The 22,350-nt window shown below is 43.6% G+C and overlaps 2 protein-coding genes across 4 annotated transcripts in view; both read left to right on the top strand.

Annotated features, from left to right (window-relative positions):
* Positions 1-15,141, top strand: urb2 (URB2 ribosome biogenesis homolog). The gene is made up of 12 exons (XM_086175255.1): positions 1-56; positions 714-870; positions 1,243-1,419; positions 2,019-3,127; positions 3,222-3,360; positions 3,466-5,947; positions 6,455-6,615; positions 6,832-6,942; positions 9,693-9,935; positions 11,076-11,172; positions 12,216-12,349; positions 14,653-15,141. Exons 2-12 carry the CDS (start codon positions 745-747, stop codon positions 14,848-14,850), a joined length of 4,977 nt encoding a protein of 1,658 aa, XP_086031381.1. The 5' UTR covers positions 1-56; positions 714-744; the 3' UTR covers positions 14,851-15,141.
* A 4,078-nt stretch (positions 15,142-19,219) lies between these two features.
* galnt2 (UDP-N-acetyl-alpha-D-galactosamine:polypeptide N-acetylgalactosaminyltransferase 2) overlaps positions 19,220-22,350 on the top strand; it is a 59,714-nt gene continuing 56,583 nt past the window's right edge. The window contains exons 1-2 of one of the 3 annotated variants that reach the window (XM_086175072.1): positions 19,220-19,804; positions 21,830-21,930. In XM_086175072.1, coding sequence (XP_086031198.1) covers positions 21,841-21,930 — 90 coding nt within the window. In that variant the 5' untranslated portion in view covers positions 19,220-19,804; positions 21,830-21,840. Of the gene's footprint in view, positions 19,805-21,829; positions 21,935-22,350 lie in introns of all 3 variants that reach the window. The other 2 variants (XM_086175073.1, XM_086175071.1) reach the window with 2 other exon arrangements.

The following is a 22,350-nucleotide window of genomic DNA, read 5'->3' as shown; positions in this document are numbered from 1 at the left end:
TTGAAAGTTGAAAGTTCATGCAAGGAGGAAAACAAGAGGCACGTGGAATTTTTGTTGTAAGTTAAATTGATGTAGATTGAATCGAAGATAGATTTGTTGCTTAGACGACGGTGAAGCCTAGGCTTAATGACAGTTCCTGGCAGACACGGAGAATTATGCAACTGCATTCGTCTCGTCTGGTGGAGCAAATTGTTGGCTAACTATGCTAACTGGCTCTAGAGACAGCATGATACTCTGACAGGCTTATTGATGAGGAAATCAGATTTGCTCTGATCTTTGAGACTGACATTTATTGATTTCTAACGAGTTGCTAACATAGACATTTATTTTACAAAAATAGAAAATCGTACGTACCTGTACAAATGACTTATCGGAAACTTACGGAATACTTCGGTTGTGTACGTTCTATATGAACACATCATTCTGTGTATTTTGTAGTGAAGAAGTATTCCCTGTATATTATTGTCGGTTGGAGATGGTGGCTCTTTGCATTAATATGAATAATACAATGAGATTGAAGATCTCTTAAAAATGTACTTTTAATTTCCCCAAGTTAAAGATGATTGACCTGCGAATCAAATATCTGTTTTGTATGCGTCCATCTAGCACTTTCCAACATCCAGTGAATGCACCACTCCCTGTATTTGAGTAGTATTTAGATTGATTTCTTATAAAAGTCAGCCAATGTTTTTTTTCAACTCTCCCTCCCTCAGCATTAGCCTTGAGGAAGAGCCCTGTGAAGTGATGGCTGCCATTTACTCAGGTATTCATCTGAAACTGAAGAGTTCTAAGACTCCCTGGGAGGACAAACTGAAGCTGGCACGATTTGCCTGGATCTCCTCTCAGTGCTTGCTTCCCAACAAAGAACAGGTAGCAGTTGAAGTTGTTTCACTTGACACGAATGGTTTTTTTGGTTTTTATTTGTTATTTTACTCCATGGATTTAAGTAAACAATGCAGTTTTACTGATAAATATCAGCAAATGTAATCAAGATGAATTATGCTTCCACCGATACATTTAAAAAATGCTGTGTGTTCCACAAAAGCAGCATGTCAAGGAAGGTGCTAAATTTCAAAACAGCAGAAAATTAGAGCATTCTGGGGTACAGAATATGAAATAATGATCATTTCCTTATATCATGCTTCTTGAAAATAGCTCAAATTTGGTTTAAGGGGCTTAATCTTTTCTTCCCTCTATGCATTTATTTATTTGTTAAATCTTTCTCATTTTCTGTCCCTGTAGGTCCTGCTAGACTGGTGCAACCATGCTCTCACTGGCTGGTATAATCAAAAAGTCGAGTTTTCTGAAAATGTATTGGAGGGCCTGTGGTGCTACCTCGATGACTTGCTACACAGCAGAAAGCTTCACACCGCTCTTAAGCAGGGCAAGACCATCAGTGTGAGGCTCAACATGGCACAGGTATGTGGAAGCAGTGACATAAAATCCCCAAATGGAAGTGCGAAAAAGTGGAAAGCAATGTAAAGCTATGCGTTTGTCTGATAGCAGAGACGTCTCCCGTTTTCGTCAGAAAATTAGTGTCCTTCATGGTCCAGATGGGGGAGCTATAAGAACAACTTTTTTTTCTATAACTTTGTAATTTTCTATTCCCAAGTAAATGCTTATTCATAGGAGTATATAGTAGCAACCTCATATGGTGGACACATTGTGACCTTGTATACAGAACAATCTGGCAACAGAGGAGAGATATGATGAACACATGATTGCGCATGATTCATGTCAAAATATTATAACACAACAGCTTTTGGACATTTAACATTTCCAAACATTTCTAATTAAGTGTTGTTATTACATCCAAGTGCTTAAGATGAGAATTAAGAATTAAGAACAATTACTGTATCAATGTATTTTATAATTCCACATTTCCCTAGTTGGCTTTGCACGTTGTTTGTCATATAGACAGACCAGCTCTAATATCTACCTCGTGCCAAGATATTTAAGAATTAAAAGAATCACAAATGGATCTTTCACTGGCTTCTCTTCCTTTTGTTTGTATCCAGCTGCTGCTTGACCGTCTCCAGGAGTGTGTAGGTGTTGGCACCAGGCCACCAGTGAATGTGCCCACCCTGCTTAGCGTGTGTCAGGTCATCCTCTCGTCTCCTGCTCTTTCGTCCGTCTTCACCACGAAGTACGAACTCCTGGTCAATCTGCTGGCCAAGGTCTGCTGCTTTGTCTGTCATGAGCTACAGAAACCATCTCTCACAGGAGCTGCTCCGCCTGAGCAAAGCGATCTTGACACTTCCCAAGTCGATCATCAAGATTGCTCAGTGATCACAGAGGACGCGGCCCCTTCTAAGCCAAAGGAAAGCCTTGCTTCATCTAGTCTGTTTGAGTTGATGCTTCAGGTGTTGTCAACTTATTTATCAGTTCAGCGACAACAAGCCAACGTAAACAGAGTCTTTACTTCAGTAACCAACCAGCTGATCCAGCCTTTAGCGGTCCTCAGACACTTGGTAACCTCAGGGGAACACACAGCAGTGCACACACATCTGCAGCTCCGTCAGCAGCTTTGGAAAGACATTCGGGTCAAGATAGACCTCATCCTGCAGTCTGCTTTATTCCCTGCCGAGCACCTAATGTTTTACATGGCGGAGCTTCTCCCTTCCAAAGACGATAGTGGGAAACGCGGCTCTGGAACAGCAAAAGGGCAGTTAAAGCCTGTCAGCACTTTGCTTTGTAAGCTAAGTAATGAGGGCTACTGTGAACCACCAATGCACTACTCAGTTAAGTCAAACACAGTGTCTTTGCTTTTTAAGTTCTTTCTGGAAAGCTACAGAAAACGTAGAGGTGATATCAAGGAGGAGCACGAGATGCTGTGTTTCCATTTCCTCACCAGACTGGTGCAGGCCCTGGATTTTGATTCCGATGGGTTCTTATTTCCAAGAGCTGACCGTACTTTCTCGTCATCCCTGGGCAAAAAATCTCTCCCAGCCTCAGGTTTAACCCCAGAAAACTGGACCCTGGCCCTTCTAGCTCTCGAGTCCCTGCTAAGCCAGGCTTTATCTGGTGATATCTATAATGTAGCAGCTGACAGGATAAGACATGGAGGGGTCCAGCTTAACTTTTACCAAGCTCTGGGAAAAATCCTCTTCAAGCAGGCCCTGCCAAGGTAACAGGGATTTTTTTTATTCACTCCCAAGCAAAATAGCCTTGTCTGCGTGATATCACGTTATAACCCATGTCTCTCCTGTCTTATCTGACAGCACACCCGCATGGTACCGCTGCTTGAAATTGCTGATGAGCCTCAACCATCTGATTCTTGAACCAGACCTGGACCAGCTGCTTTCTTCAGCCTGGGTCGATGCTGACTGTATGGAAGCGCGAGTCCAACGCGCCAGACAGGTTCTGATAGTTCACTGTACATTCCAGTACTTCATTATGATTTGAATGTTTAGTTGTAAATGTATTATGGTTTACTGAGGGGTAAAATATGCTGTTTCCCAACAGCTTTTGTTGTGCAGTCTGTTCCAGACGTACACCAAACTCCGTCAGCTGCCTCGCTTCTTCTCTGAGCTCTTGTCTGTGATCTGTCAGCCGACCCCAGACAAGCCGCGGTGTTCTCTCCTGTCCGATGGGGTGTCTGCCTCTCTCAGGACCTGCATTATTGACACACCCCCTTCCCAGGGACATGAGATCTGCTCATTAGTGCTGGGAAGCATTCGGACCTGTGTTCTACCTGACCTGATAGCAAAGGACAGAGAGACAGAGAAGATGGATGTCGATGCAGTTGAAGGTGGTGAGAAGAAACTGATAAAGGTGGATCAGGAGAGAGAAGAGGCATCTGTGAAGCTCTGCTCCCTCAGCCAGCTTCTTCACGTTGTCTTATTTAGTCTGAAGACACTAGACAATGCATCTCCTCTTCCTCTAATCAAGCAGTCCCAACGCCTGATGGAGGAAATGCAGCAGGTCATCTGTGACTTACTGCAGGTACTGATAACAGAGAAGAAGGGAGTAAAAACCCCTGGTCGCAGGCTCCAGAGGAACAGCAAAAACAACAAGGGCCAAATTGACCATGTGACACATTGGCAGCAGAGGACTCAGGAGGCTGCTCTCCTACTAAGATACTCCTGGGTGGAGGTCGACACGCTCTTTCATATCAGTTGCGGCAAATTCACCTCTTTCGACTCAGCCGGCATCGAAACTAATAGCGAGACCGACCGGCCCCTGGCCCTGACGCATATTGAGAGTATTCTCTCTGGCAAGGTTCTTTCGGTTCCTCTCGCGCTGGCAGCAATTTCTCCCTCCTCCAGCCCAAGGAGCTGTTTGGGGCTCAAACTCCTAATGCTGCAACAGATGAAGAAGCTCATGTTAGATACAGCCTCACTCTCCGAACCTAGTGCCACAGCACTGCTAACCAGGGCAGCTTGGTTCGTTTTAGGTAAAGATGAGAGCAAGCTGAAATCGGGGGAGCAGGTCTGGGACAGGCAGATAGGCAGTGTGGATGCCAACTCATATCCTGTAGCACACTGGTATCTTGTCACATCCAATTTGCCTTTGATTACTCCCTACCTGGGTGATGAAGATGTGGCCGACATAGCGAGCGTACTTGTCGATTCACTACTCAGCGGCCCAACAGCCAACTCCAAAGACTGTCTGACTGTCTCCGTCATATCGTCGCACCTTCTGGAAAGCGCCATTTTACCCGAGTTGCCGTCACTGTTCTCTGCCACAGTTTGTTCCCTGGCTCAAAGGATTATGGAAGTTCTTGTGGCAGCGTGTGCACCTCAAGTTTGTCAGACGCTGTTGAAAGCTAAGGGTGAAATGGGAAGAATTGAAGAAAGGACAGAGGGCAGCCAATGTCTGTCATCGTTGGTGAATAAAGAGGCTATAATCCAGGATATATTAGCCTCATCAGAGAACAGAGAGATATCTGTACTGCTGAGTGACGCACAGACCAAAGGGCTGGTCAGTGTGCTGCAAATCTTAATAAACCTCAACCCAGACGGGATGAGCTCAGAGGATCTCGCTTCCATTTTCCTCCTCCTCCTCTTTGTTTTCACATCTACCTCCTGTCATTCAGACCCCGGGGACAAGAACCCTCCCGAGTCTGAAAGCGATGCCGTTTTCAAGGGAAAGATCCTCAGAATACTGGCTCATATGGCGGCAGGAAAACATTTTCCAGGTGTCCTGAAGCTCATTCGTGGCAGCACCCTCCTGCAAGCTGTTGTATCCTCACTTCTCAAACACTGCAGTGTCAGAAGATTTCACTCCACCGGCAGCGCCGATTGGTTGGATTTTATCAAAGCAGTGCAGGACTTTATCAGCTCTATGGTCCATATGTTTATAGTAAGAAGCAGCAGTGTTCGCCTAAATCTCGACCACTTTGCCTCTTACCTCACCACCACTGCGAACATCGAGATTTCCAGTAAGCAAGATTCTGGGTCGTCCATTTTGTCCGTTCACCTACTGCTTGCATCGTTGACCTGCTTCTCCAAGGCAATGGTTTCTAACCTGGGAAGGAATCAAACACTGGATCAAATTTTGACCCAAACGCTCACGAGAACAGCGTCCTCTCTGGGAACGGCCGTGGAGTCTGTGTTGAAGGCCCAGGCAGTCGGTCAGTCAGCGCCCCAGCCAACTTGCACTCTCAGTCCAGCCTTTCTCGTGGAAGTCGTCACCGTCATGCTGCAGTGTGAACTCTCATCGCTGCCAGAGATGGACAAGAGCGATGGCGCCGCGACCGAGCTCATCCTGATTCACGCGACCCTCTATTGGAGCTTCTGCCGGCAGACCCTGAAAGAAATCAGCTCTGCTGCCAGACCCAAGGACTTTCTGCTTTCATCTCTCCGTTTTCTGTCAACGTTCTACACAGCAGTGGAGAGGACTACAGGAAAGCAGCAGGAGGATCAAGGAGAATCAAACAAGGGAGAAAATGATAGAGATGAGTTGTATGATCAAATACTGCAAAATGTGCATCGACTTCTTGCTGGTAAGAGAGCCATTATCAAACTGCATTGGTCAATATCACTTGAAAATGACAATATTTACTCACAGCGATAAGAAGTCTGCTGTCAAGTAAAGCATAATCATTTTGCAGCTGCAGTCTTAAGTTGTTTTAGAGTATTTTACTTGATAACTGAATCGATAAGGTGAAATGAAAGTTGTACAAATATACTTATTAGTTCATCATGTCTAGGAAAAAAATATGTTCGTCCATCACACATCTTTTTTCCTTCCCTAGTCTTTTAATCTATAAAGTTAACTGTCTCTTAAGTGTTTGTTTACGGCTCACAAAAAGCAAATTTTATTTATTTATGTATTTATTTTCCCTTCTAATTTGTTGTGAAGTAGAATTTAACTTGCATGGTTTTGGTGCATCTGTTCTGGACAGTCAGAGGAGCACATTAACCTCAATGCAGTTGTTTTGGCTATTTATTGACACTGGTTATATTTGACCAAATTTTAGTACTTTAATGTTCATCATTTGTCGCCACAGCTCCTTGGTTAGATGTGTCTGAGGCATGTGAGCTGGAGCCTGCCATCCAGGAGCTGCTCCGCCACCTGGTGGAGAAGAGCACTACAAGTCAGTTCAACTTGCTGATGACAATGATAAGACAAGGCCTGGATCCCGGCAAGCTGATGGCAGGAGAACACAAGGTGATGCATTGATATTCATCTTGCACATTTTGTGCGTGCCGATTTTCATTTTACACTTGCGTGTGTCACACGGACATCATAAACTCCTCGGGAGGAACAGTTGTCGCAGCCATGATGCTTTGTTGAGACCATGCATGAGTTATGCTGTCACGGAGCATCTGCCTCTGTCAAATGAAATGTTTTCTCACATTACCCTGATCCTTTACTGTTTTCCAGGAAGCGCTTTCTGCAGTAATCATCATTAAGCTGCTGTCCTGTTGTCAGCTGCCAGAATCCTCCTCTAAAGCTTTGTGGCTCATTGCACCACAAATTATATCTGCAATGGTGGTGAGAACAGCACACTCGCAAAACAAAAAAATTTGGCTAAGTGAAAACACAGATTCAGTCAGGGACACACTTGATTCCTAGACACGTGCACACAGTCATTTTTTCAAGATGTTGCTTGGGTCTGTCAGTAACTGTTCGTAAAACTTGCCCTGTTAGACTAGACTGGATATATTTGGGTTTCAGAACTTCCCACATTGGTGCTCAAACCATTTTAAACTTTTGAACTTTATCAAATACCAGCCAGAGGCATTTTTTTCCCTCATTTTGAATAAGGAAAGGTCAGTTTAATGAAGATTGGTTTCCGTGTTGTCATTGAACTAGGTGGGCAACCCACAGAATGTTTAGGAATTACTATCTGTAAATAGTTAGTATTAAGGAGTCTCAATGATGAATGCACAAAGCTTGACGTCCCCAGGGTTTTAAGTGAAAGTGCTCTGTTTCTACTGTCTGAAGGTAAATGCTTCTATTATTTCTGTAGTGAGTGAATGGCTATGGATAAAGAAGCAAACATAGACAACCAATTTGATTTACTTGAAAGTCCTTGTGCACTAAAATGGTTCATACAACCATTAAAATGGCCGTCAGAGCATTCAGATGTGATGCGTCACAATATGTCTTTGGTCATCGTAAACTTAACTGATCACCTCTCTGAGCTGAAAGCCTCCAATCTGCATAATTCCAGGATATATTTTTTTTGATCTTCAAAGATTTATCAACCCGTCTGACCTGTTACCATCAATCCCTCAGCTTTATCCACTGCACAATGTGAAGAGTTTGTCCCATTTTTCCAAGTAAAAAAAAAAACGGGCATCCCTGACTACTCTATCATTCTCTCCTTTTGATTGACAGTTGGTCAGTTTGTGGCCTGCTTAAAAGAAGAGTTACAGTTAGCCTTCATTTTGTCAAAAGGACATTATCCCAAATAAACTGTTCAGAGAAGTGATTGATGAAATTGGCAGTTTAATGCTCACACTTTCGAAGGGCTTCCTGCACAATGGATGTGAACCAGAGTTTTATAGCCTGTTTTCTGCCAAAGCTGAAGGGAACTGGCCTCTATCCATTTACTTTGAATCATTTCGGGCCAGTCTCAAAAATCATTTGTGAAATTCCTGAAAATATGCTTTTCAACGACTTCGAGAAGTGCCCAAATGCAACATCTTTCACGAGTTTCAACCTTGCATTCTCCACCCAGAGACCTGATCATTTGTCTTTTAAGACTGAAATCACCTGAATGCAACCAGGTGTTTGTGCTAGATTGTGCTAGATTACACAAAAGATTTTCCAGCGTATTTCTGATAAATAATACTGAGCACTTACATGCATTTACACGCTTAACTTAAAATTTGTGAACTGCCAGGGATTTCTGTCGAATCTTGACTCAAAAACAGGAGAAACATCTCTTCATAAAGTAGCCTTGTCCTTTGCCTCTCTGCTCTGGTTAACCATTTTTTATTTATAAATGCCTTAAAATGTTAGTCTTACCTGACAGGGCTTGCCAGGCACAAGGACACATGAGTGAGGTCCCGCCTCTTCTTTTTGAAGCAAAGGGCCTTTTAGCTCTTCTAAATGAGGCCGGCGCTGTTCCAGAATCCAGCTTGAGGTCAAAAGGGGATCAAGCTTTTTACAGGCTTCCAATTAGTATTTGGTCTGCTCACAGTGTTTTTGTACTTAATTCCTGTTTTAAGGCACATCTCTTTGGACTTGCCCTTTTCTAGACCGTTAGTTTAAACTATGCACATGTATAATTATTATTATCAATAAGAAAAAATGGAAGTGGCGGTTTCTCAAAGTAGTAATTTAATAATTTGACTATACATTTGTCCTCATGTTCTCAATTCGTACTTGCAACTTTTTGTTTTACTCTAATTGCATGCAGTCTGGCCATTCAAATGAAATTATCATTATTTATTCACTTTTCACACCCGCCATCACCAGAAGCTGCCTTGTGCCAGCCAGCTCATCAGGAGCAATTAGGGCGCTTCAGCATGCTCCCTAAAGGAGCTGAAGATCAAACCAGTAACCTTCCATTTATTAGACAGCCACTCTCCTTCCTGAGTCATTCCACCTGACTGAACATTTTTAAAAATGTCTTAATGTGTTGTCAGAGGGAAAAATCACAAAGCTAAACTGCTCACTATAATTAGCTCAACTTCAGCAGTCAAGACAATCTGGGAGAGTATTTTTTCTGTTTGTTCCGAGGCCTTCCCTCTGTTATCATTTAGTGACCGTGCTGGATGGAACTGCGACAGCTGTCTTCTGTGACTCAGCAGCCAATTGACAATCATACTGTCTCAGTATCTGTCCGTTGTTGTTTTTGACCGGGGCTGTTGTGTTCAATATGTTTTCCATCAGGCCCTGCTGGGTGAAGCAATCACATCAGTCTGCTGAATGTTCATCTCATCATACACACAACATAACACACACACCAGTTTGATCTGCTATAATCTCTCATCTGTCTGATAATGACAGAAATTCTCCTAATTAAGGACTTTAATTCCCTAAATGTAAGACTAACAGTGATAAAGACTTTATATTTGTGCAGTTCCCTAAAGGCCTCTGTTGGTTCAATATGCTTTCAAGATGGTTTCATCATAACTCTTTCAAACTTTTAACCTATGGCAAACAGTTTCATATCTATAATTAAGTTGGTTTGGGGTTAAATGATTGTTTAACCTGGAGGACGTCATATTTTGCGGAGTGCAATGTACGCACGGGCCGTTTTACCCTAATTCATGCATTCTCTCTGTCAGTCGGTGGTGAGGTCGTCCAGTCAGGACACTTCCCTGACCCGTCCCTTTACCGTTCCCGTGGTAAACGCGCTGACGTCACTGCTGCGCCAGGGACAGGGCCTCATCGCCAACCCCCATCATGTGACCTTGGTCCTCGGGGCACTGCAGTCACTGCCCCTTGTCCATTTAACCCCGATCGTCTACAAGTCTGCATTCTTGGCCATTCACGAAGCACTTTTCACCATCATCCAATGCCATCCCCAGGTAAGGAGAGGAAATGAAAGTGGCAATCAAATGAAATTTTATGTAAATATATTGTATGTAACTTTAAAGGCTCACCAAGAAAGTTTACTGACAATATGTAGCTTGATCAATATGAGACCATAAACCTTCCACACAAGAACAGCTCAATGTGCCTAAAGTGTCATTTTTGCTACATTTTTAGTTTTTGCTTCATTGGCTCGACTCACTGTTTAATAGACAATGTGGTGTGTGTCTTTAAACTGCTGAGCCCACATGATGCCCCAGAGGAATGTCCCATTAAACCACGGCATATTACAGCTGCATGAAAAGCTCACAGTGTCCACATTTTCAGTGTTTGTGCAATACGCTTTTTTTCTGTTAAGTGAAATCAACCCCATTTCCACACACACACACACACATAAACACTTTTGACTTTATATTGTAGATAGCTGTTTAAATGGTTTACCACCTCTGTTTGTACTAAAATAGTGTAATGAGTGATCATTTTTGAGTTTGTTCCCATGATAGAGCTGAAGGCAACAGGGGCAGCTGCGTCAAATATTTCAGGGCAAGAACCGGTTTACTGGTTTCAGATGTTTGTTGGGACAAAAGACAACAGTGAAAGAGACCGGCAAGGGGGAGCGAGCTGAGGAGAGGTGTGATAGGACAGGCAGGAGGGAGGAATGGGAGCTGGCACACACTTCAAGTTGGCATGGATCTGGTTGACATCATCACACACGTTTTTATTTGCTCACCCTCATCCTCCCTTTGTCAGTCCGCTGAAATGGAGAACTCATGGTTGGAGATGCAAACAGAGCTCGAGGAGAAATTAAACTTTCAACTAGAATTGCTGTGTTTTGCATGCTTTTCAAAGTACGATAACAAAAATCCATCCTTAAGACTTGCTTGTACAATTTTCTCTGCTGTTCTTAATTGTCATGCAGTGCTACTCCTTGACAAGGGAAACTCTTGACAGCTTACTCACCTTTCAATTGTTTTTTTTTTTTTTGAGACATTTCTTTTTTTTCCCAGTCTCCATCTATCAGTGAGGCAGGATGAAAGTATCATTATGATGTTTAACCAAGATTTGGTGTGTTTTAGTAGCAGATAAAGGACGGCGAACAGATTTGTACCTCATTTGATCCTCCTTATGTTTATCAGGTCATGTTGAATGCGGCACCATCATTCCTGAATGTCTTTTACCGTCTGGTGGTGTCAGTGATGCAGGAGGGTCGACAGAGAGGAGACAACAACACAGGTGACATAAGACATGTTCAAACTGAAAATGACAAAAAGCTCGAGGAGGTCCTGATCTTTTTGCATGAGACCAAATATACTTTGGTGTGCCTGAATACTTTTTCATATGAACCGGGAGATGAATTCATCAAAAGACTGACACATTTTTACACTGTTTTATTTATTTTATTTTTATGTGTGTGTGTGTGTGTGTGTGTGTGTGTGTGTGTGTGTGTGCGTGCGTGCGCTTTTAACCATGTCTATTTGACTGAGCTGTGTGTTTTGATGTGTTCATGTGACGCTGTGAGCATGTATGAGACCAATTTCATTGAAGACAAAACTCACATTGCATTTGCAATATACAATGAAAATGAAGCTTTTCTTTTCTGCTGAATATGAAGACTACATTTTTTTTCAAATATTAGCGGAAAGAACGGGATCTTACTGCTATCTGTCAAAATATTTTAGATATAATTTTTATTGACTCATCTTTCAGTTTAAATCCATTTCATGCTTATTGACAAGTTACCTGCCCACGGAGAGGTGGGCGTGCTGTGTCAAGACTGTACACATGTCAGCATGTCAAAAGTCATGGCCCCACTTGACATTCAGTTCCATTTTGCCATGGCTTGAGAAATGTCAAGAAATTGAACATTTTTCACTCAAAAATCAATGTAAACCTCTAAAGTCAGCTATGGCAATCCACACAACCTTCACAGAAATTACTTCTCACAAGCCAGCAGGACAGCTGTGCCAGCAAGGATGATTTATTTTGACCTTTATCCATGAAGTTGACATCTTTTTATCTAATCACCCCATTTCTTCATGACTTCGAAATAGCTTTATTACTTAAAATGTTCCAAATTTTACCAGGCAATTACACTGTTGTATCACATGATTAATAAAGTAAAGGAAACTTAACAATATGAAAGGCTTTGGAGCAAATTCAGAACAGTCTGTCTCTCTATTTTGGTCTACATTTACTTGTGGGTTTGGTGTTAACCAGTTCCAGTTTTTGCACATAAAACAGGATAAATGAAGTGACATGAATGTCCTTGTTTTAAGTTCCAGACAGTGACGTGTATCTTCAGTGCGCCAGACTGATAGAAAGGATGTACTCGCACATTGCTGTCATCGCTGAGAACTCCACCACGCTGTCAGTTTTCATGGTGGCTCAGTACGTCACTGAACTGCAAAAGGTACGCACGCACACACACACTCGTACTTTACAATGCTCCCTGTGTTTTATTTTTGCCAGTATTTGCATTGGAAAATCCCCCCCCCAAATGACTTTTAAAACTTGGTGACAGCGCAAAGAAAATGCACGACCAGACAAACACATCATACAGAATCCTCAGTCATAAGGCATGTCCTTCTGTCATCCACAGAATATGTCTCTAACTTACACACACACACACACACACACACACACACAATGAAACAGGGAACCATTTGATTGGTCCAGGTGTCTCAGTCTGCGTTTAGTTGAGCTGAATGACAGAGGACAAAGTAGATCTGGGATTCACCATCATCTTTATTATAAATGTTCATAAAACTCGGCGAACCAAAATAACTGTAACTCCACACGCTGGGAGCCAGCTTACGGGTGGACAGACCTTCAAAGCAGTGAGTCACGTCTGGTGCATGAACACCTCCACTCTCTTTTACTTTACTGTAGTTCACGCTACTCCGGCCTGACTCAGCTTTTTCCAGCAGAATTAGGCATTGAGATGAGGACGTGCACCCAGTCAGAGAGACAGACAGATGATTGAGCAGGGGGAGAGAAAAAATGCACGAGAAGGTATCTGGCTGTTTTTGTGCCGTGACGAGGCTTATAATGAGAGCCGCCGAACAAAGTTAGAACAGGATTTGTGTCTCTTAGTGGGGCCTCTCAAAGAGACAGACACTTATTGTCACAGGTAATTTACCTCTTTTTACCTCAGTGTCTCTGTGAAAGCTACTTCTAATGGCTCTTAGCCTGAAATGAACTTCCCACATTGCCGCCAGATGATGTTTGATCAAAGGAAATTGCATGAAATGTGCCTTTTGTCTGTAGTCACTCAGGGTAACAAGCTGTTCTCTCATCTGACTAAGCTGTCAACCCTCTGTGCTGCTTTTCAATAACTTTTTTTGCATAGACTGTAACTGGTTCTCACAAGGAGGGAGATTTTCCCTGACCAATACCCATAGATCAAAGCAACCCACCCAAATCTTACATCGTTCAAAGTCGTGAAGAATGCAGCAAACGCTTCCCCTTTGAGCGAAGGACCACAAGTTAGTCCACAAGTACATGGTTTGACAACAACATTGTGCCACTTCAGATTCCAAACCCCTCTTTGGAAATATCTGTTGGGGCCAATTGGCTAATTGTTAGCCCATTTGGGACCTCAATGGATAATGACCTCTTTTCAACCAAGAATCCGCAGCCATGTGTCTTTTGACGCCAGACCAGAGTCAACCACCTCAGACAGGTGGGAGAGATTCCAGGTCTGGACCCTGGCAAGCTGTTAGTAACCGCATTGGAGCTGTAGATGGTAATGGAACCAGATGTTGAACTGGATAGTTTCAAAAATGGAGCATTTCAATGTCTGTAATCATACTGTGTAAATTTTATTTATATAGAAAAAAAATATATGTATGTATTAATTTTCTAAATTCAAAGCTTTCTAACTCTATGCAGAAAATGCAATGGGACTAAGAGTTTTCATGTCTCTTTTTCCTCCTCCACCGTTATTTGAAATGAGACACATGTACACGTATTTACATTACCCCAAAACTGGAGGGACAAGTACAGTCTTTAGATTCCTTTTAAGAGTAATCGAAATAATTAAATGATTTCATATGAACCAGATTAGCCATGATTGCATCTTCGATGACCTACTGTATTGTTCACACTGACACACTGTCCTATTCTTTGTTTTTTCAAAATGATTTTTCCTTTTCAAACCGCAGTAGTGCAGTGTTTTGCCAGCTTCAATGTCAGCATTACCGTCAGACTAAAATTAATGTTTCCATCACCGGAGTCCACTGCTGCTTGGCAAAAGTTTGTCTGCTGCTCTAATAAATATATATATACACATATAAAAGTGTGTGTTTGTGTGTGTGTGTAGCTGAGAAGAGAAATGGTTCATTTTTATTTTATCACTTATCTGAGCAGCAAGTTATCTCCACGCCGCAGAAATGGAAGATAAAGCGCCTGGAAGACATTTTTACATTCTCATGCCACAAAACATCAGATTTTCAGTCTCAAAAGTGAATTCAGTTGTCAGTGTGCTGAAACTGCGCCGTGCTATTCCTTAGGCTGTTGAGAATACGCACAGCCTGTCAAGTTTGCATGTTATTTTATTTAACTGGGAAAGATGAACAGATGCAAGTGTGGAAAATTGCCCAGTAGTGTATATGCTAAAACTGTTTGAACCATATCTTGATTCGTGTTAACGTTTTTATCTTTTTCAGTGTGTATTCTTTCCAGCTGTGTAACAGCCTCTAATTGCTTCTTCAGGTTACCCTCCGACCAGACATCAAGCTGCATTTAACAGAGGGGATCTATGGGATACTGGACCTGTGTTTAGAGCAGGATATCAAATTTCTAATGGCCGGATTGCAGACGGGAGTCCGAGAGGTGTTTAATGAGCTCCACAGCAACTATACTCACTATCACAAAGCCCAGAGACAAGGAGAAGACAAGTACACAGTTTGAACAGCCTTTAGTTAAGGCCCACTTGAAATAGAGGAAATACTCTTTTTTCCAAATATGGTTGTCTGTAATGAACAATATCTTTTTCATCTTTTTCAACAGAGGGGAGTTTTGTGATTCTCTGTAGATTTGTTTCTAATGGCAGACAGTGTACTGCTGATTGTGTATTAATTGTCTTGATTTTATTATAATGCAAAAAACAAAACATGGATACATAACTGGTACTTTGTTTTAAAAGTATTTTATGTGTATTTTTTGTTAATAAATTGACTCAATACCTGTATTGAATACCTATACGTGATCCACTTGTTTTCCTTGAGTATTTTGATTTGAAGCAGAAACATGGCCGACACACAGAAAACCAAAATAATGGAGTTGCTGTACTCGTGTATGTAGAGACTAAAGTGATTTGCGCTGCCCAGTTTGTCAACAGTTCCACATGAGATACATTAGTTTGTCTCAGAGATAAAAGTAAAATGGTTTTAGGATGGTTATGGTCCTAGTCATGTTGGTGAAAGGTGTGATAGGACCATACCAAAGCGGTACCATGTCTCCACTCCTTCACCAAGAGTCCTGTCTCATATAAGGAGTGAAAGTGACCTTATTAGTTTCTGACCAATACCAGCACACTAATTGATCCTATTACAAGATTAAAACATTTCAAAATGATAGATTTGATTATTCATATCTGTAATAGGGTAAACGTGAGAAGCTCTGGGTGAATCTTCACCATGCATTGGCTCCATGTTTAGCTCTCAGTCATTTGACATCCTGTTTTATGCAGAAACTCTTACTTCCCGGACCTCTTACAATCCTTGGAATGTTTGATTTGAACAGCTGGAGAATCTTTTCAAAGATAGTTTAAACTTTGAGATAGAAGCTGGCTTAAGTGCCCATCCTTCCTGTAAGGCCCTTGGCCTGACTGCATGAACTTCTCCATATTGAAGAATAATTCCATTCTCAAATGAATCACGTTCCCACCTCTCCCGCATGAGCTTAAGACAACTGCTTATGTAAATGTTTGCCGAGCTGCAAAACACCAGCACTGCGGTGTAGGGGTTGGGGGGGGGGTGCTGGGTCCTAAATGGCATGTCACTGACATTTGACTCAGCTTTGGGTCATCCAAGGAAACGAGTGCAGGTTGGAAGTTCTGCGTCACGTGCTCTGTTATCCATCGACATTATGTCGAATCACGACAGGAAAGGATGACAAGGCGATGAAATTAGTTTTTTCTGGAGGGTGACTCAGCTCAGCCCCCGAGATGTGGTGGGGAGCTGGAATGTTCGGAGGAGGCTCAGTGGGTCATTCATCTGACTAGAGTTTCACTAGAGAGCCTCCTCTTGTGTTCCCAGGATGCCACTCTAGTGGAAGACCTGGCAGAAGACCATGAAAATACCAGAGATAGCATGTGTGGGTTCCCTGTCCCAGATATTCATTTTCCTAAAGTGACTTTTACTGAAACGTAATAGATGAAGAAGAGCAAGTCAGCCGCTCCAGAATAGGCACATACAAAACTTGGTAGCCTACCATTTGTATTATATTCACCCATATTCATTTGCCCATTAAAACAGTTTCCTTTACTAGTTGTCTCTTTTTTCTTATTTATTGAATATTTTCAGAAAAAAATTATTTCAATCCTTTTAGCGCCTGAAGTCCAGTAACATCCTGCTATAATTTTGTGGTTGGCTTTTAACCTTTTGATCAATAAGCAAGAAATTTGTCTTCCGGTAGATCATGGGGGGGAGGTTGCTCTCCAAATTACAAAAAAAAAAAAAAAATTTAAACAACCAAAGTTCCCATTTTATCTTATAAATCACTGCAACTTCTAGTTTAGAGTATTGGTAAAGAGTACTACATGAAATGTATGCCCTACAGTGTGCCTTGCTTTCCACTGTCAGAGGACCAAAATAAAACTTTAAAAATGTTAACTTATTGCAGTTCTTTAGACAGACAACAAATTCAGTCAAGACACACACATGAGCCTCTCTTTCTGGAGGTCAAGTAGAATCCTCTACAGGCCAAACCCAATCCTCTTCGAGAGTAATTCGAGACCCTCCAAACAAATATTCAGGACATTTGAAGAAAAAAAGCAACACAGACAAATCTTTCCAACATCTGTGCCGCTATAAGAGCATAACTGTTTTTCTGCTTTCTCCCCCCTCCACCTCTCTTGGTTTGACTTCCACCCATCCATGCTCCCGACACCACCGTGGGTAACGTAAACACTCTTTCAACCACTGTAGCGCAGTGTTCTCATAATCCTACTGGGACACTGGGAGGCAGAACACAAAGTGTATATTGATGGCAATTTTTACTCTTGACAGCAGGGCATTTCACTTGGGGGTCTCCAAATCATGTTGTGATACCATTCATAAACATTGGTTGCAGAAGAAGGCGTTCCCTTCTAGATGTTCAGCCAAATGTGTCTAAGCAGAGAAATAATCTAAGCAACACAAATGCCATCACTTTTGCTTAAAAATAGTTAAACGTTTGTGAGTGGGGGTATTTAACAGTCTTAACGTTAATAGTGCATCACCTGGAAGATCAAGAGAAGAGCTAATGCTCCCTCTTCTTAAACTAAAATATTTCCATCACTGTTAACTGGAGGCCCCTTTCCAGCACTTGGCTTAATCTCTGTGAACTTCATTATTGTGACATCTTTTTTTATTAGGAGTTTTTGTACAACTCATTATAGGATGGCACCCAATTCATTCAAACCATAACCTTTACGTTACATCACATCACATTACAGTCATTTGGCAGATGCTTTTATTTAAAGCGACTTACAAAAAGTGCATTTCAGTCACCGAAGATCCAAAGTACCCATAGTCGGAAGTCAGAAGTGACCACTCAACCAAATAGCCATCTCAGAATCATATACATACATATATACATTCATTTCACCGTTAATGTTTTTTTTCTCGGGGGGGGTTGGGGGCAAAGTGCGATTAGTAGGGTAGTGCTTGGTGAAGAGGTATGTTTTCAGCTCATGGCGAAAGATGGGCAACGACCCCGCTGTTCTGACCTTTTTCGGGAGTTCGTTCCACCACTGAGGAGCCAAGTCCGAGAAGAGCCAAGACCGTTTCGATCTGCAGCCGGGGGCTCTGAGTGATGGGGTGGACGGTCGCCGAGAGGTGACAGATCAGAGGGGACGGGTAGGGACATGTGGCTTGACTATATCCTGGAGATAAGACGGGGCTGTCCTATTCACTGCCCGGTGGACGAGCACCAGGGTCTTGAACTTGATGTGGGCGGCTACCGGTAGCCGGTGTAGGGACATAAGAAGGGGACTTGCGTGGGAGAATTTGGGACGGTTGACCACCAGGCGGGCTGCCGCTTTCTGAATAAGCTCCAGAGGCCTGATGGTCACCGCTGGGGCACCGGCAAAGAGGGAGTTGCAGTAGTCCAAATGAGACATGACTAGAGTCTGCGCCGTATCCTCCGAGAGGAATATGCGAATCTTCCTGATGTTGTAGAGGAGGAGCAGGAATGTGCAACTGCATCGACGTTTGCTGAGAATGACTGTTGGTTGTCTCGGACCACATCCAGGTTTCTCGCAGTTGTGGATGCCCTTACCACGGTGTTGTGGATGGTGATGCCCAGGTCTCTGTGCGGACAACCTTTCCCTGGGAACCTCTCCTCTCAGGAGGGATTTGGTTGTTCATATGTGACCAGGAAAAGGGACTCTACAATATACAAATATCGCAGAGAAAAAGTTGTAGTCAGAGCTTGTGAAACAATTTTCGTCTTCCTGAAAACATGGGTGGGGAGTGGGGGGAATCCCCAGGTTTTAAATGTATTAGATTAATTTTCTTTGACTGCACATGCTGAATGGAGGGGGGGGGGGGGGGGGGTTCAATTCAGAAATCAAAGCAATTCATCGATTTGAGGAAAATAGGGAAAGAGAAAGTGCAGAATGGGTGAAAATCAGAAGCATACACATATTATAGTCAAATATTTACCTGTGGGATTACAGATTACCAGCATATATAACACCTTTACTTTAGGGTTTGAACCAATATTGATAATGTTTATGTTAACATTGCATGTATTATAAGAACTTTGATAGAATGAAAAGCATCCTGTGGATATTTGGGGTCTGGTATAAAAAGGAAATGTTATATATTCGACCTGGAAAATTATTTATTGCTCATTTTGGACCTTGCCAATAGATATTATCCATGCGGAGCATCTTCTAGTCCCTCCATCCAAAATGTGATTCCTGTCTGTATTTCTATTCTTCCACGAACAATCTCTCAGAGGAGGAGGAGTGATGCTTTTCAGGCGGCTGTATGTGAACGCCTCCTCCCGGGGTAGAGCGGACTGAACCGCCGCCCCGTTCCCTCCCACTCCAGTCGGGTTGTGGTGTCTCTGGCGCCCCTAGCCCCTCCCTCCTCCGGGTAAGTCGGCCGCGAACGGTGAATTCTCCGCGCTGGACGAGCGCGGATCCCCGTCGAACAGCACACGTTACCGGGAAATGCTCCTGCTGATCGGGGCGCAGCGGTGGTGACTGTCCCCTCCCATCAGCGCTCCGGCTCGGCTCGGCTCGCCGCTCGCCTGAGCCCTCCTCGAGGGCTCGTCTCCTCCGGAGTGTGATTGGATTAGAGCCGGTGAGCACTTTGCCCTCTCACCCCCGCCGATGTCGGCAGGCTGCTTCCTGCTCCGTCCGCTCCGCTAACCGACCGACGAAGCCCGCCGGAGCTGCACGGCGAAGCGCCCCGCGCGGACACGGACGACCGGGACGAGCCGCTACCGACCAAAGCAGCAGACGGGGAGCCGCGGAGGGGGCAGGCGGACGGAGGAGAAATAATAATAATAACAATAACATAAACCTTCCAAACTAAACAGCAAACGAAGAACCATGCGGAGGAAATCGCGGATATTGTTGTGCTTCGCGGTGCTGTGGGTGCTGGGGATCGCCTACTACTTCTACTCGGGGACAGCGCTCAGTCGGAAGGTAGGTCCCCGTCCTCCGCCGCCTGGTTGTCGGCCGCGAGGTCCGGATCGGTGCCGGTGCAGAGGGGGGCGGGCGTTGGCGGGGGGTTCTTCTGGGACAAAGCGAAGATGGATCAGCAAACCACGGCGCTTAGAAGCTTCTGATATTTTTTACTTATTAATTTATGCATTTTTTTATCGTTTGGCTTCCCGGCGGCTGCCGCACCGATGCTGCGAGAGCTGAGGTGACGGGCCTGCTCGTGTCGGCGGGGCGGTGAGTGAGGACGGACGGACGGAGGAGGAGGAGGAGGTGGGGGCGGCCGGGTTGGCCGGGCGGCGAGCACCGGGCTCCCGCTGTGCCGCCGGATCGCCGTAATAACGGCGGCGAGAGCGGAGCTCAGCACCGGGCGGCGTGTTAACAACTCAACGGTTCCGGTAGCAAGAGGGGGGCGGGTTTAAGGTGAAAGCATGCCGAGTAATTGTTCCGAACAGCGGGCTGCCGGCCTGCCTCCCAGGCCGGGGGCTCCGCTCGGAGAGCACGTCAGCATTTACCGGCGGCTCGTCGGTGAAATGAAAGAATCAGGAAGTGATCGGGGTTAAAGAGCCGCCACAGCATGCCATCTTTTCCTTTATTTTTCGGTTTCCCCCCCTTTCCTCTTCTTTTTTTTTGACAGAAGTGGCTTAAAAACACGAGTTTAGTAACCTGGATTCAGCATAACACCCACCGCCGGGGGAAAAACAGGGGTGCTGGGCTGTGACGTTTTCCATTATCCCTGAACACATAGGGCTTTGACCTGATAAAACAACATTTACACTCACTTTTCTGCTTCTCACCGCCCACATCAATAAGTGTATCGAACAATTGGGAAATCATCAATTTAACAGCTGCACAGAAACGTGTATTTTATCAACTGATGACTAATCCATGCCATTTCTAATTAAATGAAAAACGTGCAAATCTATTTCCTGTCACTGTTTTAACTTCTCCTGAGCTGATGGAGTCAATTTATTTCAAGGGTAGTTGTAGTCAGCATAGTAGCAGCAGTAGTAGTGAGTTGAAATGGACTTGCTGTATGTGGAGACCTGGATTCCAGAAGTGCCAGGCCTATACATGTAGCTGTATGTCACAAATGACAGAGCCAGTCAATGCTCTCCAAGTGTTCATATGTAGGGGAAGACACGTTTCCTACCCTAGGAATACTCATCGTTTGTGTCTGAGCGAGACGCCAAGTGACGCACAGATGGAGCGCAGTCCCTTTTTGTGCGGCAAGAAACCTTCATCTGTGTGTTTTGCCTTGAAGAATACAAGCCGGATATGTATCTGTGGAGGTTCTCAGTCATCCAGGTCATGGTGAATTCTTGTCCAAATCTTCTTGTCCTTGCAACTGGACTTGAATTTCTTCACTTTAAGATGTTTCACCCCTCAACCGAGAGGCTTCTTCAATTCAGAACTGTTAAGACAAGAAGATTTGGACAAGAAGCCGGATATGACTTAAAAAAAAAAAAACGGTTTGGTCTGGAATCTAGATCCTGGTCTGGTTTGCTGAATCCACTGAAAATCCAAATGGTCTTGAGTATCTTTTACCGACTGCAAATAGATGATACCTGTCTTGCGTGCTAACTATGTGGTTAAACTTTTACTTAGAAACAGTGACAGCGAAGATGAAGAGTCAGCCGGCAGCGTGTCCTCATTTTATTGACCGAGGTGACAGCAGAGCTTGTTGCAGTGTAAGACATAATAATAAAAAAGATTGCAGTGGTTCTGAAAAGCTGTGTGGGCCCCGTCTCGCGACAGTAAACAGGAGGGGGTACTTATGGATCTCCGATCATCTGGGGAATTTCAAATTCGATGTAGTTCTCTGAAGCTTAGTGAGCCTGTGTTTTTGAAGCAGCAACCGTTACTCTTCGCTCATTCATTTGTATTAACTAGAACCTTTATGGAAATGAAGGACAATCCGGTATGACGTGACAAATATGACAAAGACCGGATAAATTGTTGTCACTGTAAAATAAAGGATTTTTGCTTTTGTGCTGCTTATGTCTTCAGAAACATATGGCATGAACTTGCCACCATCTTTGATCTGGTTTGAAGACCATGAGCAGACGGACAGACAGAGCGACAACAGTACAACCTACCCAAGAAGTCGGGTTGGTTATACTATGTATATTTTTTTGCACTGTGATTGTTTGCACCCGGTGTTGGTCATGAAAGCTGGAAGAGTGCCTTCAGTCTAGAAGGGAATACACTCTTGAGAAAACTGATCAGGAATCACTGAGGGGATCAATAATGAAACAGGCAGATAGGCATACTTTATCAATGGCAATGTTAATCAGAGGCCGCACGGTAGTGTGATTAAGGATGTCATCGCTAAAGCTGAAAAATGGATTTTGACGTGACACAACGTAACAGGAAGCCGTAATTTTTCAATTTGCTGTAGTTGTGTTGACCATTACGCTCAGTGGTTTGCTTTCACACATCTAATTCCATATTTTGCACCTTAACCTACAGAATGAAGAAGCAGAAAAAAGTGGTTTGTTTTATAATAGGAAGAAGTGAAAACTCTTAAG

This window comes from Fistularia commersonii, chromosome 27 (assembly GCF_037954325.1).
Source record: "Fistularia commersonii isolate RoL2024-O1a breed Wild chromosome 27, RoL_Fcom_v1.0, whole genome shotgun sequence".
In the NCBI taxonomy this organism is placed as follows: domain Eukaryota; kingdom Metazoa; phylum Chordata; class Actinopteri; order Syngnathiformes; family Fistulariidae; genus Fistularia; species Fistularia commersonii.
The sequence above is the reverse complement of the archived record's forward strand: the minus strand, read 5'-3'. Positions and strand labels throughout refer to the sequence as shown.